This window comes from Phocoena phocoena, chromosome 1 (genome assembly GCF_963924675.1).
Source record: "Phocoena phocoena chromosome 1, mPhoPho1.1, whole genome shotgun sequence".
Classification (NCBI taxonomy): Eukaryota; Metazoa; Chordata; class Mammalia; order Artiodactyla; family Phocoenidae; genus Phocoena; species Phocoena phocoena.
This window is the reverse complement of record NC_089219.1, coordinates 81522314-81546390: the sequence shown is the minus strand read 5'-3', so window position 1 is coordinate 81546390 and position 24077 is coordinate 81522314. Positions and strand designations below refer to the sequence as shown.

Below are 24077 nucleotides of genomic sequence, written 5' to 3'. Positions count from 1 at the left end.
TACTCAGTGCTCTGTGGTGACCTAAATGGGAAGGAAATCCAAGAGAGGGGATATATGTATATATATAGCTGATTCACTTTGCTGTGCAGCAGAAAGAACACAATATTGTAAAGCAACTATACTCCAATAAAAATTAATTTTAAAAAGTCAAGCTAAATGGATAGATGGAACCAGAAGCCATTTGAGTTATGACATTTAAAGGCTACCAATCAAAAATATCAGTTGCAAGTATTTTTCTATATAATTAAACATCACAGCATCAATCATATAACTACTGCCTAGATAATCCATTCATCTTTTGTTCAGTCGCAAGCATACTAGGCACTGCAGGGAATGGATTTGTTGCCAATCCTCTCCTTAGCTATGGGAGGCACTGCTAACTGATCAAGGCATTCTTTCCCATTAAACATCAAGTACCACACATCAGGAGGCGTACATCCCCGCTCTAGAGATTTCCCTGCAGTTCAGGAATTCCCCCAAGACCAATAATAAAAAAATTAGAAGAAAAAGACAAAATAAGGCAATAGGCAGTAAGTTCCCTGACAGTAAAAATTTGATCTATTTTTTTTTCTTCCTTAGTCCTTCAGTCAATCGAGGTGTGTCCTTTCCCAATCATCCAAATTATCCTGTTTACCCTCCTTCTTCCCACTCACGAAAACTCTAGTCACAGAAGCTACCTTGGTTTGGTGTTACTCAAAGAAAACAAATGACACTGCTTGGATGGTGACTAGCCTTGACTACTCCGGGGGGTATTTATAACTCCCATTAAGAGCTTTTTTAGCATACTAAATAATATGCTAACATTTACAACAGAGTGTTTTATTGCCTGTTGACTACTTCCTCCCACTTCCATTTGTAGTTCTCTCACTCTTCCTATCCCACTTCCCCGCCCAAGTCTTCCTGGCTAAAATTATCAAGGTTCAGTACCATGCAGCTGTCTGGTATTTGGTCTTACACCAGGATCTGAGTATCACTGTAAGGAAAAAAAAATATGTGTAGACACAGTGATTCTCAACTGGATTCTTACACTAACTAAATGGCTAACCTGCAAATGCATGGTATATTCCATCATCCAACAAATTCCTTCAAAAATAAAACTCTGAAGTATTATATGTATGGACTATGTTGGGTATGTTAAGTAATACAAAGAATAGGTTCCTATTTTTAAGGACATTACAGTTTAGTAGGAGGAAAGTGCGTGTTCCAAGATATTTATAAATAATAATCCTCATAAGAATGATATAGCTACTACCACCAACCCACGTTACAGATAAAAAGACCGAGTACTGAAAGACTGACTAATGTGCCGAAAGTCACACAGCTAGTAAGTGGTAAAGCCAGGAATCACTGCCATCCAGCATCGCTCATAAGAACTACACTCCTGCATCATATAATTCATGAGAGAGAGATGAGCTGCTCCAGAAAATTAAAGAAAGAAAAACTTCTGGCTGAGCCAATGAAGAAAAGCTTCAGATTCAGCTGGGCCTATAAAGATCAATATAATTTGTATATAAAGACATTTGAGGCTAATCCTATGGATTTTACTGAGGTTTTACTCCACAAACCTCTCTCCCTTTTTTCTCTTTCCTTTCAGTAAACTACCATGCTTAAACTTAGCCCATCTCTTCAACAAACAAACACACAAAACAACCCTGTCCTTGAGCCATACAATCCCTCCCCCTTTCATCGTCAGACTTCTTTAAAGAAGTCTGCACTCAATGATTTCCAATTCCGTATCTCCTATTCAGTCCTCAACCCTCTGCCTCCTGGAATCTGTATGCATTACTCTACTGAAATGGCTCTTGCTAAGATCACCAATTACCAAAGGACTCCTAAATCTAAAGGATATTTTTCAGGATTTTTTTTTTCTTTTTAAAGTACAGGAAAAAGAATTAGAATGAAAGGAGAGTTTGAAAGAGTAAGAAAATAGGAATAAACCATACAGCAAGGCCTTGGTGAGAGGAGAACAGAAACGGTAACACAGAGGTACTACATTAGCAACGAGGAGGCAGAGAAATGAGAAAGCATATGAAGAAAATAATGTTGAAGGAGCTTCTGGTGGATGCCCTCAATCATTTCAGTTAAGTAGTAGGTTATATCTACTAGGAGTTGGGGGTGGGGTTCAAAGTTTAAGGAGAGGAGAAAAGGTCTGAATGTATCATAGTCATTAAGAAACAAAGAATAAACACGTGAGGACACTGTTGAGACTAGACAGAATGAACTGGAACAGGGCCACAGGAATGCAAAGAGTGCAGGCTTTGGTGCCAGACAAATCTGCATTTAAATCCCAAATCTATATATATAAACTAAGTGTTCTTGAGAGAGTCACTAAACCTCTCTAAGCCTCAGTTTCACCACCCATAAAATGGGTCACGGTACTTCCTCAGGGATGTTGTGAGCACTGAATTAAATGAGACAGCATATCAAAAGTGCTAATGATCTTATTTGAGAACTTTACCCAATAATCTTCAGCAACAGAAAAGAAGGATGACTGAAGCCTGGAAGGTGGACATAATAGAAGTTAAGGGAGAAAGAATCTGGGATCGTTTGAGAGGATGATATTACAACTGCTGACAGTGGAACTCAGGAAAACAAATTTAATGAGGGTCTGCCAACATAGAAGAATAGAGCTGAGGTAGAGACAGGAGGTCAAAACGAGGTCACAAAGCACATTCAGGAGTGACAGATGCAGATGAGATAGAGGTTGTGGTCAGAGACGGGAAGCTCTTATTTCAAGATCTTGTTGGCAGAATGGTTCCAAATAAGAATGAGGTCCAAGCATGGCTGAATCAAGGGGTAATAAAAATGTAAACATTATTCTAAATCATGAATACAATTTAAGTAGTTTTATGAGAAATCTCCAGCAATACAACTTGATATTTTTTGAGAAAAACACTAAGAATTAAAAGAAAATTAAACCTCTAATGAAGGGGAAAATTAGCATATATTGATTGCTTATTATATGGTAAGTGAATTTTTTTTTAAATTGTGGTAAAATATACATTACATAAAATTGACCATTTAAACCATTTTTAGCTACAGTTCAGTGGTATCAAGTACATTCACACTGTTGTGCAACTATCACCATCTCCAGGACTTTTTCATCTTCCCATACTTTCTGCTACATGGTTATAATTTCATTTAATCTTCACGTAACTAACAACTTTATTTTTATAGATGAGGAAACTGAAGCTCTGAGGGGTTAACTGAGTTCCTAAGATCACTACACATATCGAGTAGTAAATCTAGGATTTGAATTTAGGTCTTTCAAAGTCTAAGTTCTCTCTTTCTAACGTGATACCTCTAATTAAAGCCAGAAAAAGGAACCCCAAAAGTTGCGAGGATACCATCTTTACTTATCCTCTCCCAAAAGAATTCAATATACTTTACTATTTTCCTCTCCTTTGTTTCAGTTCTCTGACTTCACATAAAGAAAACTACGCTGAACATTGTTTCTAGATGCTTTATGAGTGACTTTAATACTCTCTGATTCCCAATCTGTAAAAGGGAAAATGGTACCTGACACTAAGATAAACCAAAAGTGAATTTAATGAGGTACTGGACAAAAGGTTCAATATAAAATTCAGTTTGTTTTTGCTATGAGCTGTTTTAGAAACAAGGCACCAAGTTACATTGCTCTTTCTTTTCTATCCTTTTTTAGATGAAATTCAAAAGCTTTTTCTTTGTTAAAACTACCATTTCTCATCAATGTTAAGTATCTTCCATTCCTTTCAAAGTTTACGTTGTCCTGAGACATTTAATTCAGATAAGCTCAATTTAAAAAATAAGTAACTATCTTAGTTAAAGAATATCTTCAAGCTCTTCTTTATAAACATTTTCACATTATTTTCACTAAAGTACAAATTAGATGATTAACTGTAACTTTAGCAAAGTACATCTAAAACTAGAAATAGCACGCCAGAAGACCTTGGTGTGTGTGTATCACTTAGAATATGTGTATTATATATAAACCAACAGAAGCAGCAGGCTACAATTCCCCCCTGTGGTGGGAATTTTTCAAATACAATATGAAACATGTTAAAACCTGTTTCAGAAAGTTTTTATTCTGTCTACCAAGCAACACTATTCAGGAAGAGGTTACAGAAGTTGTTCTGCAGAGGTTTTTGGCTTCCGCACCTCTGAGATTATACTGTTTATTGCTAAGAAGCATGTGTGAAAATCCCCTACTCTGGGCCACATGATGGCGCTTTTAGCTCTGTCAGCATTAACCATTCACCCCAATCTCATCTTTTAAATCAAAATTTGAATCTAAACATTTGCCCTTCCTTCTCAGCTTTAACTCCTGATTTTTTAATGTTACAATTCAAGAAATTTCCCTCCTTCAACAACGTCAGAGCCTACAGTCAACCAAACAGGATTTATAAATGTAACTATATGACTACCTAAGCAAGCATACTGTCTCAGAGGAACAAAACTGTATGTGGTCTGTTTCTGGCCACCAAGTGGGTGAAAAACTTCTAACTCACAACATGAGAAGCATCATACTGCGTCATGGTCAATGTTTTGTCTCTGACAGAGCATCAGGAGACATTTTGTGTAAAGCACTGCTGTTATTCATGACATTAAAGATATACTCCAGATATTTTTACCTTAATAACGAAAATGAAGACCCTTTTTGACTCCAAAGCCTCAACAGAAGTATGGAGCTAGAATTCATGAATTTGTCTAACTTTTTCTTAAATTGATTTATAGGTTTTTACCAATGAGGTAGTGAGATTATGGTACAAAATAGTATCTTATAAATTTATCTTATAGTAAGTTTTACTATAGTTTTTAGTATTTTAGAATCTGGTGAATAAATTTATATTAGCTTTCACAATAATGTAAGAAAAAACAAATTGAGTCAAATTGTCAAATTGAATATTCTATTTCCAAATGGTATGTAAGACCATGGTGTCCCTAAAGATGTAAACTTCAAGTTGTTCTGGACATACTATAAAATATAAAATATTCTTGGTTGGGCTTCCCTGGTGGCGTAGCGGTTGAGAGTCCGCCTGCCGATGCAGGGGACACGGGTTCGTGCCCCGGTCTGGGAAGATCCCACATGCCGCGGAGCGGCTGGGCCCATGAGCCATGGCCGCTGAGCCTGCGCGTCCAAAGCCTGTGCTCCGCAACGGGAGAGGCCACAACAGTGAGAGGCCCGAGTGCCGCAAAAAAAAAAAAAAAAAAAAAAAAATTATTGGTTTTTCTTCATAATTTAAAAACTTTAATTCAATCCTTTATCAGTCTTTATCTTTTACAGACTGAAGAGTTCAAATTTATTTAGTCAGTAATTTGTATTCTAATACTGTATTCTGTACTCTTAAATGAGACAGACTTCTCTACAAGGTAGTATAAATTTCCCTAGGCTTATACTGATCATTTTAATTTTCATCATTTTTATCAATGAGACATTTCCTTAACTAGAAAACTTTCACTATAGCAGCACTGACTGACTTAGAATTGTAAAACATTAGAACTAAAGGGAACTAAGGTTAAATGCAACTTTCTACTTACAAATGAGGAAAGTAAGATTCAGCGCTGGTAACAAACTTTCCTACACTAAAACAACTAAAAATCTAAGCTAGATCCAACAAAACAGTGCTCTTAAAACTACAGATCGGGGGCTTCCCTGGTGGCACAGTGGTTAAGAATCCGCCTGCCAATGCAGGGGACATGGGTTCTATCCCTGGTCTGGGAAGATCCCACATGCCGTGGAGCAGCTAAGCCCAAGCGCCACAACTACTGAGCCTGCGCTCTAGAGCCCGCGAGCCACAACTACTGAGCCTGCATGCCACAACCACTGAAGCTGGTGCGCCTAGAGCTCGTGCTCCACAATAAGAAGGCTGCACACTGCAATGAAGAGCATCCCCCACTCGCCACAACTAGAGAAAGCCCACGTGCAGCAAAGAAGACCAAATGCAGGCAAACATAAAATAAATAAAATAAATTTATACAAATAAACAAACAAACAAAAACTACAGATCAGGACCAACCAATTAAGGGGGTTGCTACCAGCATTTCAAAAAAGCAACAGAGTAGAAAATATCAGAGGCTTTTCATGTAGTGAGGATAAAAACTGTTTCCTAAAACTTTTGCTTCAGTTCTATGTATGTGGTGGATAATGTAAAATGCATTTATTACAGTGGTCAAAAATTTTGGAAATCATTCATGGATACAGAGAACAAACAAATGTCGATGAAATAGGTGAAGGGTAGATTAAGAGGTACAAACCTCCAGTTATAAAATAAAGAAGCCATAGAGATGTAAAGTACAGCATGAGGAATATGTTCAATAATATTGTAATAACTTTGTATGGAGACAGATGGTTAACAGACTTATTGTGGTGATCATTCCATAACGTATGGAAATGTCAAATCACCATGTAGTATACCTGAAACTAATATAATACTATATGTCAACTATATTTCAATTAAAGAAAGATTCTGGAAGACATTACAATAAAATAACTAATTCTATGAGTGAATTTTAAAATTTATTCTTATTTTTAAATTATAATAAAAATAGTAATATTAATAAAATTATAACTTAATATTATGATGGTGATATAGCTTATTATTTATTACAACTCACTCTAAGCTAATAAAAATATCTCTGCATTAAATAATTAATGCTGCCATCTAAAAAAGCCATTTTTCCCCTTTAAAAGAAGATAGGTTATGAATGTTATACCCCATACTATATGTGAACAGACTTTCTTTAAAATACCACATTTCTGTAGAGCTTATATATACAATAGCTAGACAAGCTTTTTAAACGAATACTGAATTCCAGAAATCTGATCATTAGCACACATAAAAATATCAAACATTCTCTGTGAAAACACAGTGACCTCTAGTGGATTAGATAAACTGACATAATCCTTGCCCCTAAGAATTTAGAAATTAAGGTAACACTGACGCATCCAGATATGAAAAATACTGACATGGTTATTATATACAGACAAGTATTATACATAAATAAGGGCTATAGTTACACTATGTACAATGTGACAATTGTATATTTATAGATTACTCACTGGTTACTTCCAATCAAGAGGAATATGATGAAAGAATCCTAGCCTTGTTCAGAATCTATCACTAGCTTAAGAAATACACTTAGTCTTTCTGAGCTTGTTTGATAATAAGGTTGGATTAAATTTTCTCTAAGGACCCTTTCAGTTCTTTCATTATGATCCTCTCTTTAATTCATCTTATACACCAATGCCAAACTAAATTCTATTCAAAAACACTTGGTATCTCCCCAGGACTTGAGGATATACCAAACTTAGCTTGGCTCCTTGATACGTATCATTATTTTCTATTTTTTTCCCAAACATATCCCTTATTTCAAGTGAGCTAATGTTCTCACTATCTACTTCCAATACCAACCTATTCCTATGAGTTTATTTTCTCACTTCTGCTTACAGTTTTTCATTATGCAATGCTTTATCCTCACTAACTTACATTACAGGTTCCCATTAGAGTAAGTACAAAATTGTTTCACTCATGTGTATTTGTTTTGTCATCCCAATGAGATTTAAATTTAAACTCACAGGTTGGTTTTTACACATGTGTAGCCTGCTGGGTAGTAAGAGCATGCTATACACTTTAAATGTAAATTAAATTGATTAGTTTAGGGAAACCAAGGTCATTTTCGTCTTCCTTTTTTAAGTGAGGTAAGAAAGGGCATATAGATACGGTAGAATTTCAAGAAATACAAATATAAAATGACAGAGCTTCATGCTTTGGGAAAAAGTGGGCATTCTTAAGAGAGCATGGTAAGATTTTGGGAAAAGGTTAGAGGGAAGAACTGTTTTAAATTAGCTGAAGGAAGTACCAATAACTGTATCTGAAGAAAACAGAGATGACAGCAAAGGTGCTTTGATAAATGGTTTTGAAGCAGATATGAGTATGGGCTAAATGAGAGAGCTAACTTCAAGAAGTAGAGATCTCTGGAAGCAAAGTTAAGAACAACTCAAGGAAACACCGGTCTTAACACTGGGAAATGGAATATGTCACTGTCATTAGGACTGAGGAGATAATGGGCAGCGCTGGTGAAAGAAATGTTAAGGAAAGAGAAAAAGTGATAGTTAGAAAGGTGCTATTAGCTTCCCAGTCACTTTGGACAATGCTACAATCTTTTATCCTCCAAACAAGAAAGTTGGATAGGCTGCTAGAGAAATGATGAGCAATTTAGTCTCCATTATGTTGAATTCAATTAACAAAGGCTATACTGTAGTATATTTTACATATTCTGAACCACACAAAATTGGAGCAGCAGGCAAAGGTGTCTGCAAAGGTACTGCCATCAGTAAAATTAACGCTAGTTGAATATACAGTGGTGTCATGTTACTTGTGTATCAAATAAGACTTTAAGTTTATTTAGCATAGATCCTATTTTACCCCAAATAACCCTGCCTTGTGTTGTTATAATATTCTCTATCAAACATGAATTACTTGAGACTTTATCTCATTAATTTAAGCCTTTGTTTGGAATTTCTAGACAATACAGTTCAGTTACATAACAATAATTTTTGTTACTTTTTTAATATTATGTAATTTTCCCCTCAGTAATAAATTCTCTTTCAAATTCAGCAACTAATAAAATGTTATAAATGTTTAAACATTTCTCACAAGGCAAAATCCCAGGAATGTCTATATACTTTTTTGCTAAAAATGACTCTTTAAACTGGCTTTCTTTAAATTTATATTGTACTGATTTTTAATACAGATTAAATGAATTAGTAACCTGAACTTTTTAACATTAGTATATAGTTTCTTAACAACAAAGTGAGTTCAGTTGGATCCCAAAATCCAGTACCTTCTGAAAAAATTTATAATTCTTATCCCAGGATTATATTAACAGAATTAATAGAAATAACCATCACAATAGGAAGCAAAGTTCAGATTTTGTGCTTAAAGCTAAAACAGCAAACACATAACATCTGTATGTATTAATTTTCTGATTTTAAGTGTAAAATCCTCAAAAGCTCTGCTTGAAATATAACCATTTCCCCACAATTAAAATGTGTACAGTAAATGCATTCCAAAGAAAACTATACCTACTTTTTGCATATCTCAAAAAATAGAAAGAAATTATTAGAATTTATGAACAAATGTATACATAATGATTTAAATTACCTTTCTTCTTCTCGAACCCACACTGGAGTTTTAGGAATTTGTGCTTCGAAAAATTTCGATGCTTTATAACAAAAATTGCTGCAAAAACACTGAAAAGAACATTTTAAAACTAGCAAATTATTTTTTTCTTATTGTGAAATACAACTTATGTACAGAAGAGAATATAAAACATAAATATGTAGTTCACAGAAAAAAACGAAAACCCATGAATCTACCACCCAAGGTAAGAAATAAGATTTAGTACCTCTGAAGGCTTCTATGTAACCCTCCCCAATGGTATCACTCTCCACATTCCCCAGAGGTAACCACTATTATAAATTTTGTGTTATTCATTCTTTTGCTTTCTTTTAGTGTTGCTACTTACATACATATCCTATAAAATATATCATTCGGTTTTGCCTATTTTTAAACTCTGTCTAAATGGAATCATATTGTTATGTATTCTTGTATTCTTCTGTTCCACATTATGTTTTTAAGACTCATTTGTGTAGCTATAGCTTATTCATTTACACTGTGTGTTATATTCCATTGCCTAAGTATACTGCCTTTTAGTTACTATTTAAGGACAGTTGAGTTGTTTGTAATTTTTTGTTATCATTACAATGTTACTATGAACCTTTTTTTAATAACAATTTTTTAAATTAAAAAAATTGTGGTATAATACACAAAATTTACCATCTTAAGCATTTTTAAGTATATAGTTCAGTGGCATTAAGTACCTTCTTACTGTTTTGCAACCATCACCAACATCTAGCTCCAGAACTCTTTTCATCTTGCAAAACTGAAACTCCACACCCATTAAACCATAAGTCCCCATTTCCACCTCCTCTGACAAAAACCATTCTACTTTCTGTCTCTATAAATCTGACTACTCTAATTACCTCATATAAGTAGAACCATATAATACTTTTCTTTCTGTGCTGGCTTATCTCACTTAGGATAACGTCTTCAAAGTACATTCAGTTGTAGCTTGTGTCAGAATTTCCTTCCTTTTTAAGGTCAAATAATTATTCCATTCTATGTATGTACCATATTTTGTTTATCCTACTAGGAACATTTCTACACATATATACTTGTGCACATGGGCAAGGATTTATACCAAAGAATAGAAGGAATGGTCACAAAGAATGCGTAAATTTGACTTTGCCAAACAGTTGCTCAAAAAGGTTGTACCAATTTTTATTTGACTTGCAGTATACAGAGTTACTAATGCTGTCAGGTTTTTATAATTTTGCTAATTTGGGGACTGTAAAAATGTAACTCAATGTGTTTTCATTTGCTATTTTCCTGATTACTGATAAGGCTGAGCATCTTTTCATATATTTATTAGCCATTCAAGTTCCTTCCATAAAATTTTTTTAATTAAGTCTTTGTCTTTTTCTTATAGATGACGTACTCTGGTTAGAAATCTATGGTCAGTTACATGTGAGAAATATAACTCCTTCTGATTTGTAGCTTATCTTTTCACTCTCTTTTTAAAGAAACTTCTAATGAGCAAATGTTTTCTATTTTAATGTAAAAAAAGTATCAATTTTTCCTCTATGGTCTATAGTTTTCTATCTTATTTAAGAAATTCTCTCTGGTCCAAGTTTATAAAGATATTCTCTCATACTGTCTTTGAAAAGGTCTCTCTTTTACATTTAGGTCCTTAATCTACCTAAAATTGATCTTTGTATGTACACTGAAATAGGTGTCAGTTTTCATTATTTCCATATGGATAACTAATCATGCCAGTACAATTTATTTTTAAAAAATCCATCCTTTCTCCACTGATCTAAAATACTCCTGATGTCATATGTCCAGTGTCCACATAAGCAGTGAGTCTGTTTCCGGCTCTCTACTCTGTCCTATGATTCACTCGCCTGAATTTGTGCCAATATGCACTTTTAATTTTTAAAAGTTCACATATTAAGTAAAGTGTAAGCAAAGAGGTTTTTTTAAACACCTTGAATGAAATATTTATAAATGAAAAACTTTTAACATGGCTATTTTCTAAAAGGCAAGATTTTAAACAGATATTTTTAGAATTCCATTTAGTATAATATTAAAAATTAACTGCCACATTGAAAACAGCCTTTAAACTTACCTTTCTTTCAGTAATATCATAGACTTTATTGGTTTTGGTAGAAATTTTATATTTCTGTTTTGGTACCTAAAGAAAAGAACATATAGCTTACAAAAGAATTCAAATAATAAACATGAACTTTACAGTTAACAAGAGTAAGTCATCTACATATCATATCTTTGGCTAACCCACATCATTAGTTCATGACCTGTTTCATTTATTGTTCTTTCTATACAGTATTTTGCTAAATATAAAAATTAAAAGTCTACATGTTAAAAAAGTGTAGTTACTTACAATTCCTAGCTTCTTCCGACATAAGGGATAGCCACAGAGTTTGATAATAGAACGCTCATCCACGACATCACTATAATGAGCAGGTGTGATGAACTTCCCCTATAAAGAAATGAGAGGGGCATTTCCCCCACCAGATTATTGGAAAAGTTTATTTATCAGCTCTTTAAGCCTTACCGATCTCATCTGAAAACACAGGGATCATAACAGTACCTATCTCATAGGTTTGATGTTAGAATCAGAAGAGAAAATAAAGGAAAAGTACTCAAAAAGTGCTTCTTGACACATACTAAGTACTCAGAAAATGTTAGCTATTATTTAAAAAAAAAAAAAAAAACCCACAAAGCCCAAAAAATTTCTGCCATGGTAGACTGTGCATCCCTGTAGATTATGCAATTCATGTAAGGAGGAAGAAGTGATGCTACAGTGACTGCTATACCAAAGGAAAATATTGATAGTATATTTTATTTCAAAAACGTATTACTTGGGACTTCCCTGGTGGCACAGTGGTTAAGAATCTGCCTGCCAATGCAGGGGACACCAGTTCGAGCCCTGGCCCAGGAAGATCCCACATGCCACGGAGCAACTAAGCCCACGAGCCACAACTACTGAAGCCCGTGCGCCTAGAGCCCGTGCTCCACAACAAGAGAAGCCAACGCACCATAACGAAGAGCAGTCCCCCGTTCGCTGCAACTAGTGAAAGCCCGTGTGCAGCAACAAAGACCCAACTCAGCCAAAAACAATTAAATAATAATAAAAAAAACTATTACTCAAAAATAAACCAAATAAAATAATAGGATATAATTTTACCTATTTCTTAAAGCACAATCTCAAAAACAAAGTATACTAAAGATGTCATTGTGACTCCTGAACAAATTTTTGTGCAAAATCTTCTATCTTCTGAAAAGAACAGTGAGGTGATAGTTATAAGCTAATGCCAGATATTTTCCTTTGACGTTTTCATGTTCAAATAATCTCAGTTCTTGAGACAAACCATTTCTGGTCTGTCTTTGTCTTTAAAGTCATCAAGTATGGAGATTCTGATACAGTTACCTATATGAATTTAAATATTGTCATATTTATATTCCTCTTGTTTAGGAAAATCTCTAAGCCACACTAAGAATTATTTCTGCAATAAAATTTCTGAGCTTTAATTTTCCATTTCTTTTTTCTCTTAAGGATTATGAGGATATAACAGACATTTCCATTCAAGTTTTTAATGCAATAAGCCATTAAAGAAAAAAAAAGTTTTTTAATGCAGATGATAATTCTCTTATGTGTTAAACTATAAATGGTCTATATTTCAGGTTTTTAAAATATCAAAATTAATGAAATTACATTAACAGAAATAAGGATCTTCCATTACTAAAATAGGACAACATACAGAATATGAAAAGTGACATGGGGATCAGCAGTGCAAAGCAATGAAAATCGGTTGAGATTAGCAGACTGGTTAAAAGAACGAGCACGAAGGGATAAAATATGCATGTTATCTCTCTTTAGTGCATTTTAAAGTCACTATAAAACAAGGAATGCATAATAGTTGATTATTTTTAAATTCATAAATTCTATAGCATGTAGCTGACAATAGATTCAAAGATTTCAATAATGCAAAGAAGTTTCACATTACACATATTTAAAGATCTTATACAACAAAAGTAATAATTTATCAACACATACACACTCCCTTAGGAATTCTTCTGTAATATTCTCTTCTAAAAGCTGTTCAACAATACGTAGAGCTTTTCTCTCAAACTCAATCTTCTTTCTGACAACTGCTTCTAGTTCGGCTTTCCTAAAATTAAAAAAATATGTATTTTTTTTACATATTATAAAGGTTATAAAGGTTATTCTACTTTTAAGTTTTAGCATAGCTAATTTTCTATATTTTAAAATACAATACTAACAACTTACTATTTTGTTATTTAAGTTAAATGCATATTTTTAAATGCTGTTTCTTTCAACCCAATACTTTTCAAAAAGGAAACAAGCTACTTGTTACACTGCACACATTGATGTCTGCCATAACAACAGGATTATTTGACTTCCAGAGCTCAGAGGACAAGGAAGAACTTAGAGTCTCCTACAGAAAAGAAAATGAGGGGAAATCTTTTTGCCAGTTAGATTTTATACTCTATCACTCCTGTGTGTACCTAAAAATGGAGGTTTTCCCCTGAAATCGTTAGAAATCAGAAGTGACTGGAGAGGTAAAAGAGGATTTCGGCTGTTCTTGTGAGTAAAAATTTCTTTGTGCTAATTCTCAAAAGTTAAGTAGTGGCTGGCCCAGTCTGACAGGACAGAGTCATATTTGCAAAGAAGTATTTACTTACTTTTGTTGTAAAGTCTTATTAAATAACTATATTGATATGACTATATAGTTTAGAAAAACAACAATCTTCCTAGGAGGGCTGGACCTTATCCTGGCACCAGTGGGACTCTGTCAGCCTTTGCTGGCCCCATGAATACACATCATGAATATAAAAGCAGAGGCTATCTGATCAAACAATGGCCCTAGGACAGTGGTTCTCAAGTCTAGCTGCACTTTAGGATCATCTGATGAGATGTTTTAAAAAGATACCATGCTTAGTTCCCACTGCAGGCTAATTAAATCACAATATTTGAGGACGGGGCCTGGTTACTGGTGTTTTCTTAAGTGTTCCAGATAATCTTAGCGTGTAACAGGGGTGAGAACCACTGCCATGGGACCAAAGATACCAACTATCTTGGTGACTTATTTGCTCCTTTCCTACACTACTTTCTTCTTGCCTACCAGAACAACCTTTGCTGCCCTTTTGGACATTGACTAGGCTCTCATACCTGGACCTAGAATGTACTCACCTTTTCTCCCTTCCTTCACTGACTTCCAAGACTTTAGACTCTAGTTCCTGGTCTGGAGCAATATGTCTTACAAAAACAATTTGGAGAAATGACACAAGATTGCCAGCTGGGGACAAATAGGGACATTAAAACAAGAAGAAACTTGCAATTAACACCTGTTCTCCCACCATTTCATAAAGACCAATCTTATGTCAAATACGTAAAAAAGACATGGACAGAGATTAAAAGACAGTTCTTTGTATTGAATATATATATTCAGCTTTATGACAAACATTATTTTATTTTTCTCATTTTGCTGCCTACCACTAAAAGCTATGTCATATACTAAGATCAGAACAGAATATACATTAGGAGTTGCTAACTTAAGCAGTTAATCACCTCAACGTGCAGGAAGAGCCGCATTCCTCTTAACTGATGGATACCTACAGCTGTATCCCATGGATAGCCCTGTCTCACTGCTGCTCTCTAACCCAAATGACAGGTAGTGTGGTGTACGGCAGTGGTTCTCAAACTTTTTGGTTTCAGTGCTCCTTTATACTCTTAGCTTTCACTTATATAGATTATATCTGTTGATATTTACCATACTAGGATTAAAGGTGAGAAAAATTTCAAGCATTCATTTATTATTTCATTTAATAGGAATGTACCGATTACATGTTAACATATTTTTTAAAATCAATTTATTTATTATGTATTTTTGGCTGCACTGGGCCTCTGTTGCTGTGCACGGGCTTTCTCTAGTTGTCGCGAGTGGGGGCTACTGTTCGTTGTGGTGCATGGGCTTCTCACTGCGGTGGCTTCTCTTGTTGCGGAGCATGGGCTCTAGGTGCACGGGCTTCCGTAGTTGTGGCACATGGGCTTAGTAGTTGTGGCTTGCAGGCTTTAGAGCGCAGGCTCAGTAGTTGTGGTGCACGGGCTTAGTTGCTCCGCGGCATGTGAGATCTTCCCGGACCAGGGCTCGAACCCGTGTCCCCTGCATTGGCAGGTGGGTTCTTAACCACTGAGCCACCAGGGAAGCACTTAACATATTTTTAAATGAAAAATTTATTGTGAAGAGAGGAATTGTTTTATATTTTTGTAAAGCTCTTTAATTTCTGGCTTAATACTATTCACCTGGATGGAATGTAGAAGTATTTTTCAGTTGGAATAAATTTATGAAGGATCACTCCTTTCAACAACTAGTTGGCTACCCCAAGGATTTTTAATTGTTTCATCATTCTGGGTGATCTGCTCAAAATACATTTCAGCTTATCTATATTCTTCAAATCATAGTGCTTAGAATAAAATATAATCTCAAGCTTGTGGTCAGATCCATGTTGAAGAGAGTTGCAAATTACATTGTTATAATTATTAACTAAACTTTACTTTTGTATTTGGTTGGCCAAAAGGTTTGTTAGGTTTTTTCCATAAGATGGCTCTAGTAGCACTTAGTTGTCTTTAACTTCATTCGAAACGATTTTGTTAGATTGTATGTGACAGCTGTCATATCAGCGTACATTAAAAAAAAAAACTTATCAAAATTGGTGAATTTTTGTGTAGCCATTTTAACATTGAAGATGGAAGAAAAAAGCAACGTTTTTGGCATATCATGCTTTATTATTTCAAGAAAGGTAAAAACACAACTGAAACGCAAAAAAAAGATTTGTGCAGTGTACGGAGAAGCTGCTGGGACTGATCAAACGTGTCAAAAGTGGTTTGAGAAGTTTCGTGCTAGAAATTTCTCACTGGATGATGCTCCACAGTTGGGTGGACCAGTTGAAGTTGACAGCAATCAAATTGAAACAATAATTGAGAACAATCAACATTATACCACTTGGGAGATAGAAGATACACTCAAAGTATCCAAATCAAGCCTTGAAAATCATTTGCACCAGCTTGGTTATGTGAATTGCTTTGATGTTTGGGTTCCACATAAGTGAAAAAAACCTTCTTGACCAGAACTTCCCTGGTGGCGCAGTGGTTAAGAATCCGCCTGCCAATGCAGGGGACACAGGTTCAAGCCCTTGGTCCGGGAAGATCCCACATGCTGCGCAGCAACTAAGCTTGTGCACCACAACTACTGAGCCTGTGCTCTACAGCCCGCAAGCCACAACTATTGAAGCCTGTGTGCCGAGAGGCCGTGCTCCACAACAAGAGAAGCCACTGCAATGAGCAGCCCGTGCACCACAGCAAAGAGTAGCCTCTGCTCACCGCAATTAGAGAAAGGCTGCGTGCAGCAATGAAGACCCAACGCAGCCAAAAATAAATAATTAAAAAAAATACCCTTCAGAAAAACAAAAAAAACCCTTCTTGACTGTATTTCCGCATGAGATTCTCAACTGAAACGTAATGAAAACATTGGGTTTTTTTTGTTTTTTTGCAGTACGTGGGCCTCTCACTGTTGTGGCCTCTCCCGCTGCGGAGCACAGGCTCCGGATGCGCAGGCTCAGCGGCCATGGCTCACGGGCCCAGCCGCTCCGCAGCATGTGGGATCTTCCCGGACCGGGGCACGAACCCGTGTCCCCTGCATCGGCAGGTGGACTCTCAACCACTGCGCCACCAGGGAAGCCCAAACGTTCTGTTTTTAAAACAAACTGTGATGGGCAATGAAAAGTGGATACGGTACAACAGTGTGGAATGGAAGGGATCACGGGACAAGTGAAATGAAACCACCAACAACCATACCAAAGGCCGGTCTTCATCCAAAGAAGGTGATGTGTGTATGGTGGGATTGGAAGGGAGTCATCTATTATGAGCTCCTTCCAGAAAACCAATTAATTCCAACAAGTACTGCTCCCAATTAGACCAACTGAAAGCAGCATTTGCAATTAGCCAACAGAAAACTCATCATCTTTCATCAGGATAACACAAGACCGCACGTTTCTTTGATGACCAGGCAAAAACTGTTACAGCTTGGCTGGGAAGTTCTGATTCATCCACCCAATTCACCAGACATTGCACCCTTGGATTTCCATTTATTTTGGGCTTTACAAAATTCTCTTAATGGAAAAAATTTCAATTCCTTGGAAGACTGTAAAAGGTACCTGGAACAGTTCTTTGCTCAAAAAGATTAAAAGTTTTGGTAAGATGGAATTATGAAGTTGCCTAAAAAAAGGCAGAAGGTAGTGGAACAAAAGGGTGAATAAGATGTTCAATAAAGTTCTCGGTGAAAATGAAAAATGTGTCTTTTATTTTTACTTAAAAAACTGAAGGCACTTTTTGGCCCACCCAATAATATTTCCTAAAGCCAAGTCACTATAATCATGCTGCTCCACAGGAGAATACTCTTCAAAACAGATCTCAAATTTATCTGATTTCTCCACTCCAAATGATCACTATCCCTAACGTCTTACAACTTTTAAAACTTAAATTCTACTACTTTATTAAAGTTTTCCCATTTGCACTTAGAAAATCTGAATTTCTCACCATGGCCTACCAGGTACTGTTTGAATGGAACCCACCTCTAACCTTTTCCTATGCTGCTTTCTTCCTTTGCTCAGAATGCTGCATACCACCCTCAGCATCTCTTTTTTTTAAATGACTAAGCTTTTTCTTGTCACACATATTGGCACTTCTGGCTGGCGGTCTCGCCTCACTACTCTTGGTCTGGTAAATGCCTACTTAGCCTTCAGGTCTTAGTTTAATTATTACTTTCTTGGAGAAGCCTTTCCCTGAAAACCTACCACCCTTCCTGCCAACCTCCAGCTTTACTGGACCCCGGTTTCTAGTTCCTCCATCAGTCTTTTCCTTTATAGCACTTATCATAATTTGTAATTATGTATTTAGTTGTGATAATTTAATTGGTATTTCTCTGTTCCACTAGACAGGAACTGTGTGTATTCTGTTCAAAATCATATCCTCAGGGCCTCTGAAACCATACAACTCCCAGAAGAGAACACAGAATACTCTGACATAAAAAGCCCAGAGATGAACCCAAACACATGGTCACCTTATCTTTCATAAAGGAGGGAAGAATATACAAGGGAGAAAAGACAGCCTCTTCAATAAGTGGTTCTGGGAAAACTGGACAGCTACATGTAAAAGAATGAAATTAGAACACTCCCTAACACCATACACAAAAACTCAAAATGGATTAAAGACCTAAATGTAAGGCCAGACACTATAAAACTCTTAGAGGAAAACATAGGCAGAACACTCTATGGCATAAATCACAGAAAGATCCTTTTTGACCCACCTCCTAGAGAAATGGAAATAAAAACAAAAATAAACCAATGGGACCTAATGAAACTTAAAAGCTTTTGTACAGCAAAGGAAACCATCAATAAAACGAAAAGACAAGCTACTGAATGGGAGAAAATATTTGCAAATGATATGACCAGTAAGGGGTTAATACCCAAAATATATAAACAGCTGATACAACTCAATATAAAAAACAAACAAACAACCCAATTAAAAAATGTTCAGAAGACCTAAATAGACATTTTCCCAAGGGTATATACATGGCCAACAGGAACATGAAAAACTGCTCAACACTGCTAATCATCAGAGAAATGCAAATCAAAACCACAATGAGATATCACCTCACACCTATCAGAATGGCTATCACCAAAAAGTCTACAAATAACAAATGCTGGCGAGGATGTGGAGAAAAGGGACCCCTCCCATACTCTTGGTGGGAATGTAAATTGGTATAGCCACTATGGAAAACAGTACAGAGGTTCCCCAAAAAACTGAAACTAAAACTACCATATGATCCAGCAACTCCACTCCTGGGTATATATCTGAAGAAAATCACAACACTAGTTTGAAAAGATACATGCCCCCCAATGTTCATAGCAGCATTATTTAGAATAGCCAAGATATAGAAGCAATCTAAGTGTCTATTAACAGATGAATGGATAAAGATGTGGTTTATACATGCCATGGAATACTACTCAGCCATAAAAATGAATGAAATTCTGCAATTTGCAACAATGTGGATGTACCCAGAGGGTATCATGCTTAGTGAAGTAAGTCAAAGAAAGACAAATATTATATGAAATCACTTATATAAAGGACAAACTAGTGGTTACCAGTAGGGAGACAGCAGGGGGAGGGGCAAGACTGGGGTATGGGACTGAGAGATACAAACTATGTATAAAATAAATAGGCAACAAGAAGGTACTGTACAGTACAGGGAAATTTAGCTATTATTTTTTAATATTATTAATATTATTTTATATAGAGTGTAATCTACAAAAATATTTACTCTCTATGTTGTACATCTAAACTAATATAATATTGTAAATCAACTATAGTTCAATTAAAAAAATAAAAAAAATCATATCCTCAGGGCCTAACACAAATCTGGCATGTCTTACATTTAGTAAATAATTTTTGAAAGAATGAGTAAATTAAGGCCAAAGCCAATACTTTATGATACCTTATAGATATGTATACTTTAATCATCTTCATAGACTACATCTATTCTAAAAACCTTTTTGACAGGAGATAAAGCCTTTTTAGGAGATGCCTATAAACAGTACAGGACAACTTTTTGCTGAAAATATGGACATGATGTAAACAAACAACAACAACAAAAAAGGTTTCTTGGAGTCTCTGGCATATAATGCAAAAAAAGGAGACTATGTGAAGAGATGTAAAAAAAAGTACCTGGTTAATTCAGGAATGTTTATTCCCATTGACATCTTTCTACAGATACTCATACCTTCACCAGCAATCTAAAAGTGTCCATTGGACTTTCTTAAGGTGTGGAGTAGGGAAAATAACAATCTATGTTAGAATTTATCATACTTCCCAGATCTTCCCCTTCTCTCAAAATAATTTTCTCTGAGGTAGCACCCATTATTGTTTTTAAAAATGGTTCAATTAATATGTGATTAACAGATAAGTGAAAGCAGCTGTCTGAGTAGTTCTCATACCTTTTAGAAGCATCTTCTTGTTTCAAGGCACTTGTCTGCTTAGTACCTACAAATTAAAGAAACAAAAAACAGTAGGTCAAGTCTACACAAACACACCAGGTTACAGGACAGATTCTTGCCCAAATAAACTGTAGACCATCTTTTCTTCTTTTCCACACATTTCACTTCCAATTCTGTGTGAAAATCAAATGAAATGGGAAGGGAATCCAATTTGGTTTTGCAAACTAATTATTTTTCTTGGTTAAAATGTATCTCTCTCAGGATTGATTTTTCTTGTATCACAGTCGCATAGCTAAGCACTCCTGAAAGCCCGAGATCTGGGTACTTCTAGGGGCAACCGCTCTCCGTCCCCCTAAATGTTCGCTCCCGGGCAAGAGGGGTCTGACACCTCAGAGAACCAGGGCACCCCAAAGCAGCAGCACATCTGGAAGAAGGACCAGTGCCTGAGTCGAGGTCAGCTGCACTCGGCCTACCGACGCTGCCCTGGTCACTTAACCACTCTGGCGACCCCAGCTGCAGGCTCCCAGGACCTCTACTTCTCATTCCCTCAGAGCCTGGAGCACAGCCCATTCTGGGGGAAATCTCGGAACACTAGTGTAAAGAGGTGGGGGTCTGGCCGAAGGTCTTTCCCAGAAGGCCAGAGTTCGGCGGTGGGAATCTCCCGGCCTTCTCTGCCCCGAAGACCTCCTCCCCTGGGGCAACCTTTCGGGAGCGCCCCGCACGCCTCAGTCTGGAATTCTGTCGGGGACCAGTTCTCAGTTCCAAACGTAGGAAGGCCCTTCTTCCTACCTGCGACGTTTCGGGAGGCGCGAGAACCCCGGGCCTTACGGCCGGCAGAGCACTTCCCGACCCAGTCGGCCATTGGCAGCGTCGTCGGCGTCGGAACCGGCCCAGGAGCCTTTCCCCCAAGACTCCGCCTCCCGTCGCGTAACGCGGGGCGGGGCCGGCTGGGGTGGGGCGGGGCCGGGAAAGCGGCCTGCTCTGCCGGAGGAGGAGGAGGAGGAGCAGAAGGAGAAGGAGGGCGGCGAGAGGGGCGCGAGGCTTGGCGGGTAAGTGGGTGTACCGGGGGTCCCGGGCGGCCGGGGCTCGCGGTGGACGGTGAGTCTCAGAAAACCCGGCTCCGCGAGCCGAGCGCCCCCGCGAGGTCTGGGGCCCGAAGGCCGACGCAGGCGGGAACAGGGAGAAATGGCTTCCCTTGGATGCAGCCTGCACGCGCGCTGGGGTTTTATCCGCCCTGGAGCGCGCTGCTGTGAGGATACTACCGACCCCCCTCCCCTCCTGCGGGGCGTGGAACGGGCCTTCCCTCCGGGGGAAACGATGGCCTGTGGGAACGCAACGGTGTTGTCCTGAGGGCGGCCTGTTGCCTTGCCTCCGTGCGATACAGTGATTTCACTAGCTCGATTGATTATATTGGGGGGACTACATCTCGTACAAATGCCCTGGTCACACTTGGCGGTGGAGGACATCTCAACTTTCACCCCCTCCGGGTGAGCTGTGTTGCACTCCATTTTCTGTCAAGTGGAACGTTAAAAAATAAAAAATTCCCTGATGATTAGAACTGATTTCAGGCCCACCTTTTGGAGAAAAAAAGACTGCCTTTTTAAGACCTTGTAGTCCAAATTTGCGCTGCCTCTTGGGAGTGCACTAGAGGATTTTTTTTTCCTTGAGTTTATCTTTCAAAATTATGCCCCAGGGAAACTTAAAAGATGAAACAGGAGGCTTTTCTTTTTTTTAATTTTCTTAGGCTAACATACTAACTTTCAGTAAAACCATTTCAGCTTTAAAACTTTCCATTTTCTTTATTGTATTTATTAATAATCAGAATGAAACAACTTATTAATATTTCAATATAGTATTACTGATAGTTAACAGTTTGTCTTATGTTAGTACATTTCAGCATCAAAACTAGGAAAAACAAGAAGGAATGGCTGTGGAGGAACTTCATTCCATAATAACGAGATGTGTAAGTAATTTTTTCTTTTTATGAAGTTAAATAATCTTTCAAAATATGGGCAGAGCACAGATTACTTTTAATTACATCTGCGGTCACTCAAATTGTTAATCTTCTTTAATCCTTGCTTTTTTTTGACCTATGAATAAATAGCATGAAGGCAGGAAGACAGATTGGAGTATGTCACTTGGAGAAATAATCTCTATAATTTTAGTACTGATCCTTCTCATAGATTTCTTTGGTACAGTGGATTTCAAGATGATTTATTAAAGTATTTTTAGGCTAATCCTAATTTTCATATATACGCTTATGTGCACCTTATCTAGAATTTAAACATTTCTTTTTTTAGAGATAAAATAAGTCAAGTAGTTATTGAATTTTCATTTGCCTAAAATTACTGTTTTTTTTTGTTTATTTTGTTTTTGCCAGCAAATCCTAGAAGAGCAAGACTTCAAAGAGGAAGATTTTGGCCTGTTTCAGTTAGCAGGCCAAAGATGCATAGATGAAGGGCACATAGATGAGCTATTAGAAATTATTCAAAATGAAGAGAATAAGGTAAGTATAATCTTTGTACTTTTCAGTCTTTACTAGGAAGAGAATAGCCACATGATGCTATTATTCATCCATTTATTTTTTTCAGCAAACATTTAAGAATCAACTTAAATTTCCACAGTAGAAAACTGTGGAAAATAAAAAGGAATTAGGACTAATTATATACTTTAAGGTGCTTACAGTCTGGTGGAAGAGATAAACATGTAAAGAACTAGCAATAAGGAGGCAGAATAAACAGATACTTTATATCTGTTAACTCATTTAGCTTCTCCAGAATAAGTGTTATAGTTGAAATGTAAGTAAAATGCTTTAGAAGAGTGGGGATTACTTCTGGTTTAGAGATCAAAGTGGTATTTGAATTAGCAATTTACATTGAGAAATATAAGTATCAGCCAGGCTCCATATTCATTTTTGGTCATCAGCACATTCTTTTCCTTCAGCCAGGTGTATATGGGAAACCAAATATTAAGTAAGATCATATTTTGGGAGAGCTGGATGACCTTACTGGCCAATATCATCCAGCTACAATTGTCTGAGAAATCATTCTGCACAATAAGAAAGGATGTTTTTGGGATCAGGAACAGCTGGGACACTGTTGGCAACACTGCCTAATTTTGTGTCTTTGAACCCCTCCCCCATCCCCACCCCTCTTCTTATATAAGGGAAGATTATCTTTCCAGGCACATAATCGTTCTTCATTTATAGTCCTATTTATTTATACAGAAGTTTTCTTTTTGGGGACTTCCCTGGCGGTCCCGTGGTTAAGACTCTGCGCTTCCACTGCAGGGGGCGCAGGTTTGATCCCTGCTCAGGGAACTCTGATCCCCCATGGTATGCGGCATGACCAAAAAAAAAAAAAAAGTTTTCTTTGTTGATATCACAATCTAGTCATGCTGGCCTAGGATTATATCCAGGGCACCTTGATTGTATTTAGGAGATTACTAAAACTTTTTAATCGTACATTGTTATAGAATCTTTTACTAGTTCAAAGGTCTTATCCCTTTTTATTTATAATTTTTTAAAATAAAAATTAGCACATTTTATTTAGTACATTTGTTTTTGATATGTGTTTATAATACCTTTGTAGCCCCAAATAAAATAAATTTAATGCTTTCTTTAACTCCTTGATTTTTCCCAATTGCATTCTCAGAGGATTATCTTTGAGAGTACCTTACTTTTAGCTAATAATAAAATTAATAAAAGCTAATATTTATTGAGATCTACTATGTGCCAGGTGCTGTCTTAGGTGCTTTACATCTTTTAACTCAGTCTCTCCTGAATCCCGTGAGATAGGATTTTCTAGATAAGGAAAGAGTCACTGAATGATAAGTGATTTGCACAAAAGTATCAGCTTTTATGTGGCATCAGGCATTCAG

At 36.8% G+C, this 24077-nt stretch overlaps 2 protein-coding genes across 3 annotated transcripts in view; one reads left to right on the top strand and one right to left on the bottom strand.

Annotated features, from left to right (window-relative positions):
- Nucleotides 1–21065, bottom strand: part of RPAP2 (RNA polymerase II associated protein 2) — a 79041-nt gene extending 57976 nt beyond the window's left edge. Inside the window, exons 1-6 of the mRNA XM_065889965.1 lie at nucleotides 20988–21065; nucleotides 20199–20244; nucleotides 13180–13294; nucleotides 11503–11601; nucleotides 11230–11295; nucleotides 9144–9232 (exon numbers count right to left, since the gene is read on the bottom strand). Of these exons, the coding sequence (XP_065746037.1) occupies nucleotides 9144–9232; nucleotides 11230–11295; nucleotides 11503–11601; nucleotides 13180–13294; nucleotides 20199–20244; nucleotides 20988–21060 (488 nt within the window). The 5' untranslated portion in view covers nucleotides 21061–21065. The remainder of the gene's footprint in view (nucleotides 1–9143; nucleotides 9233–11229; nucleotides 11296–11502; nucleotides 11602–13179; nucleotides 13295–20198; nucleotides 20245–20987) is intronic.
- A 1057-nt stretch (nucleotides 21066–22122) lies between these two features.
- The window catches only part of GLMN (glomulin, FKBP associated protein), a 41057-nt gene continuing 39102 nt past the window's right edge, over nucleotides 22123–24077 (top strand). For both annotated transcript variants that reach the window (XM_065890036.1, XM_065890027.1), the window contains exons 1-2: nucleotides 22123–22161; nucleotides 22579–22704. In XM_065890036.1, coding sequence (XP_065746108.1) covers nucleotides 22123–22161; nucleotides 22579–22704 — 165 coding nt within the window. The remainder of the gene's footprint in view (nucleotides 22162–22578; nucleotides 22705–24077) is intronic.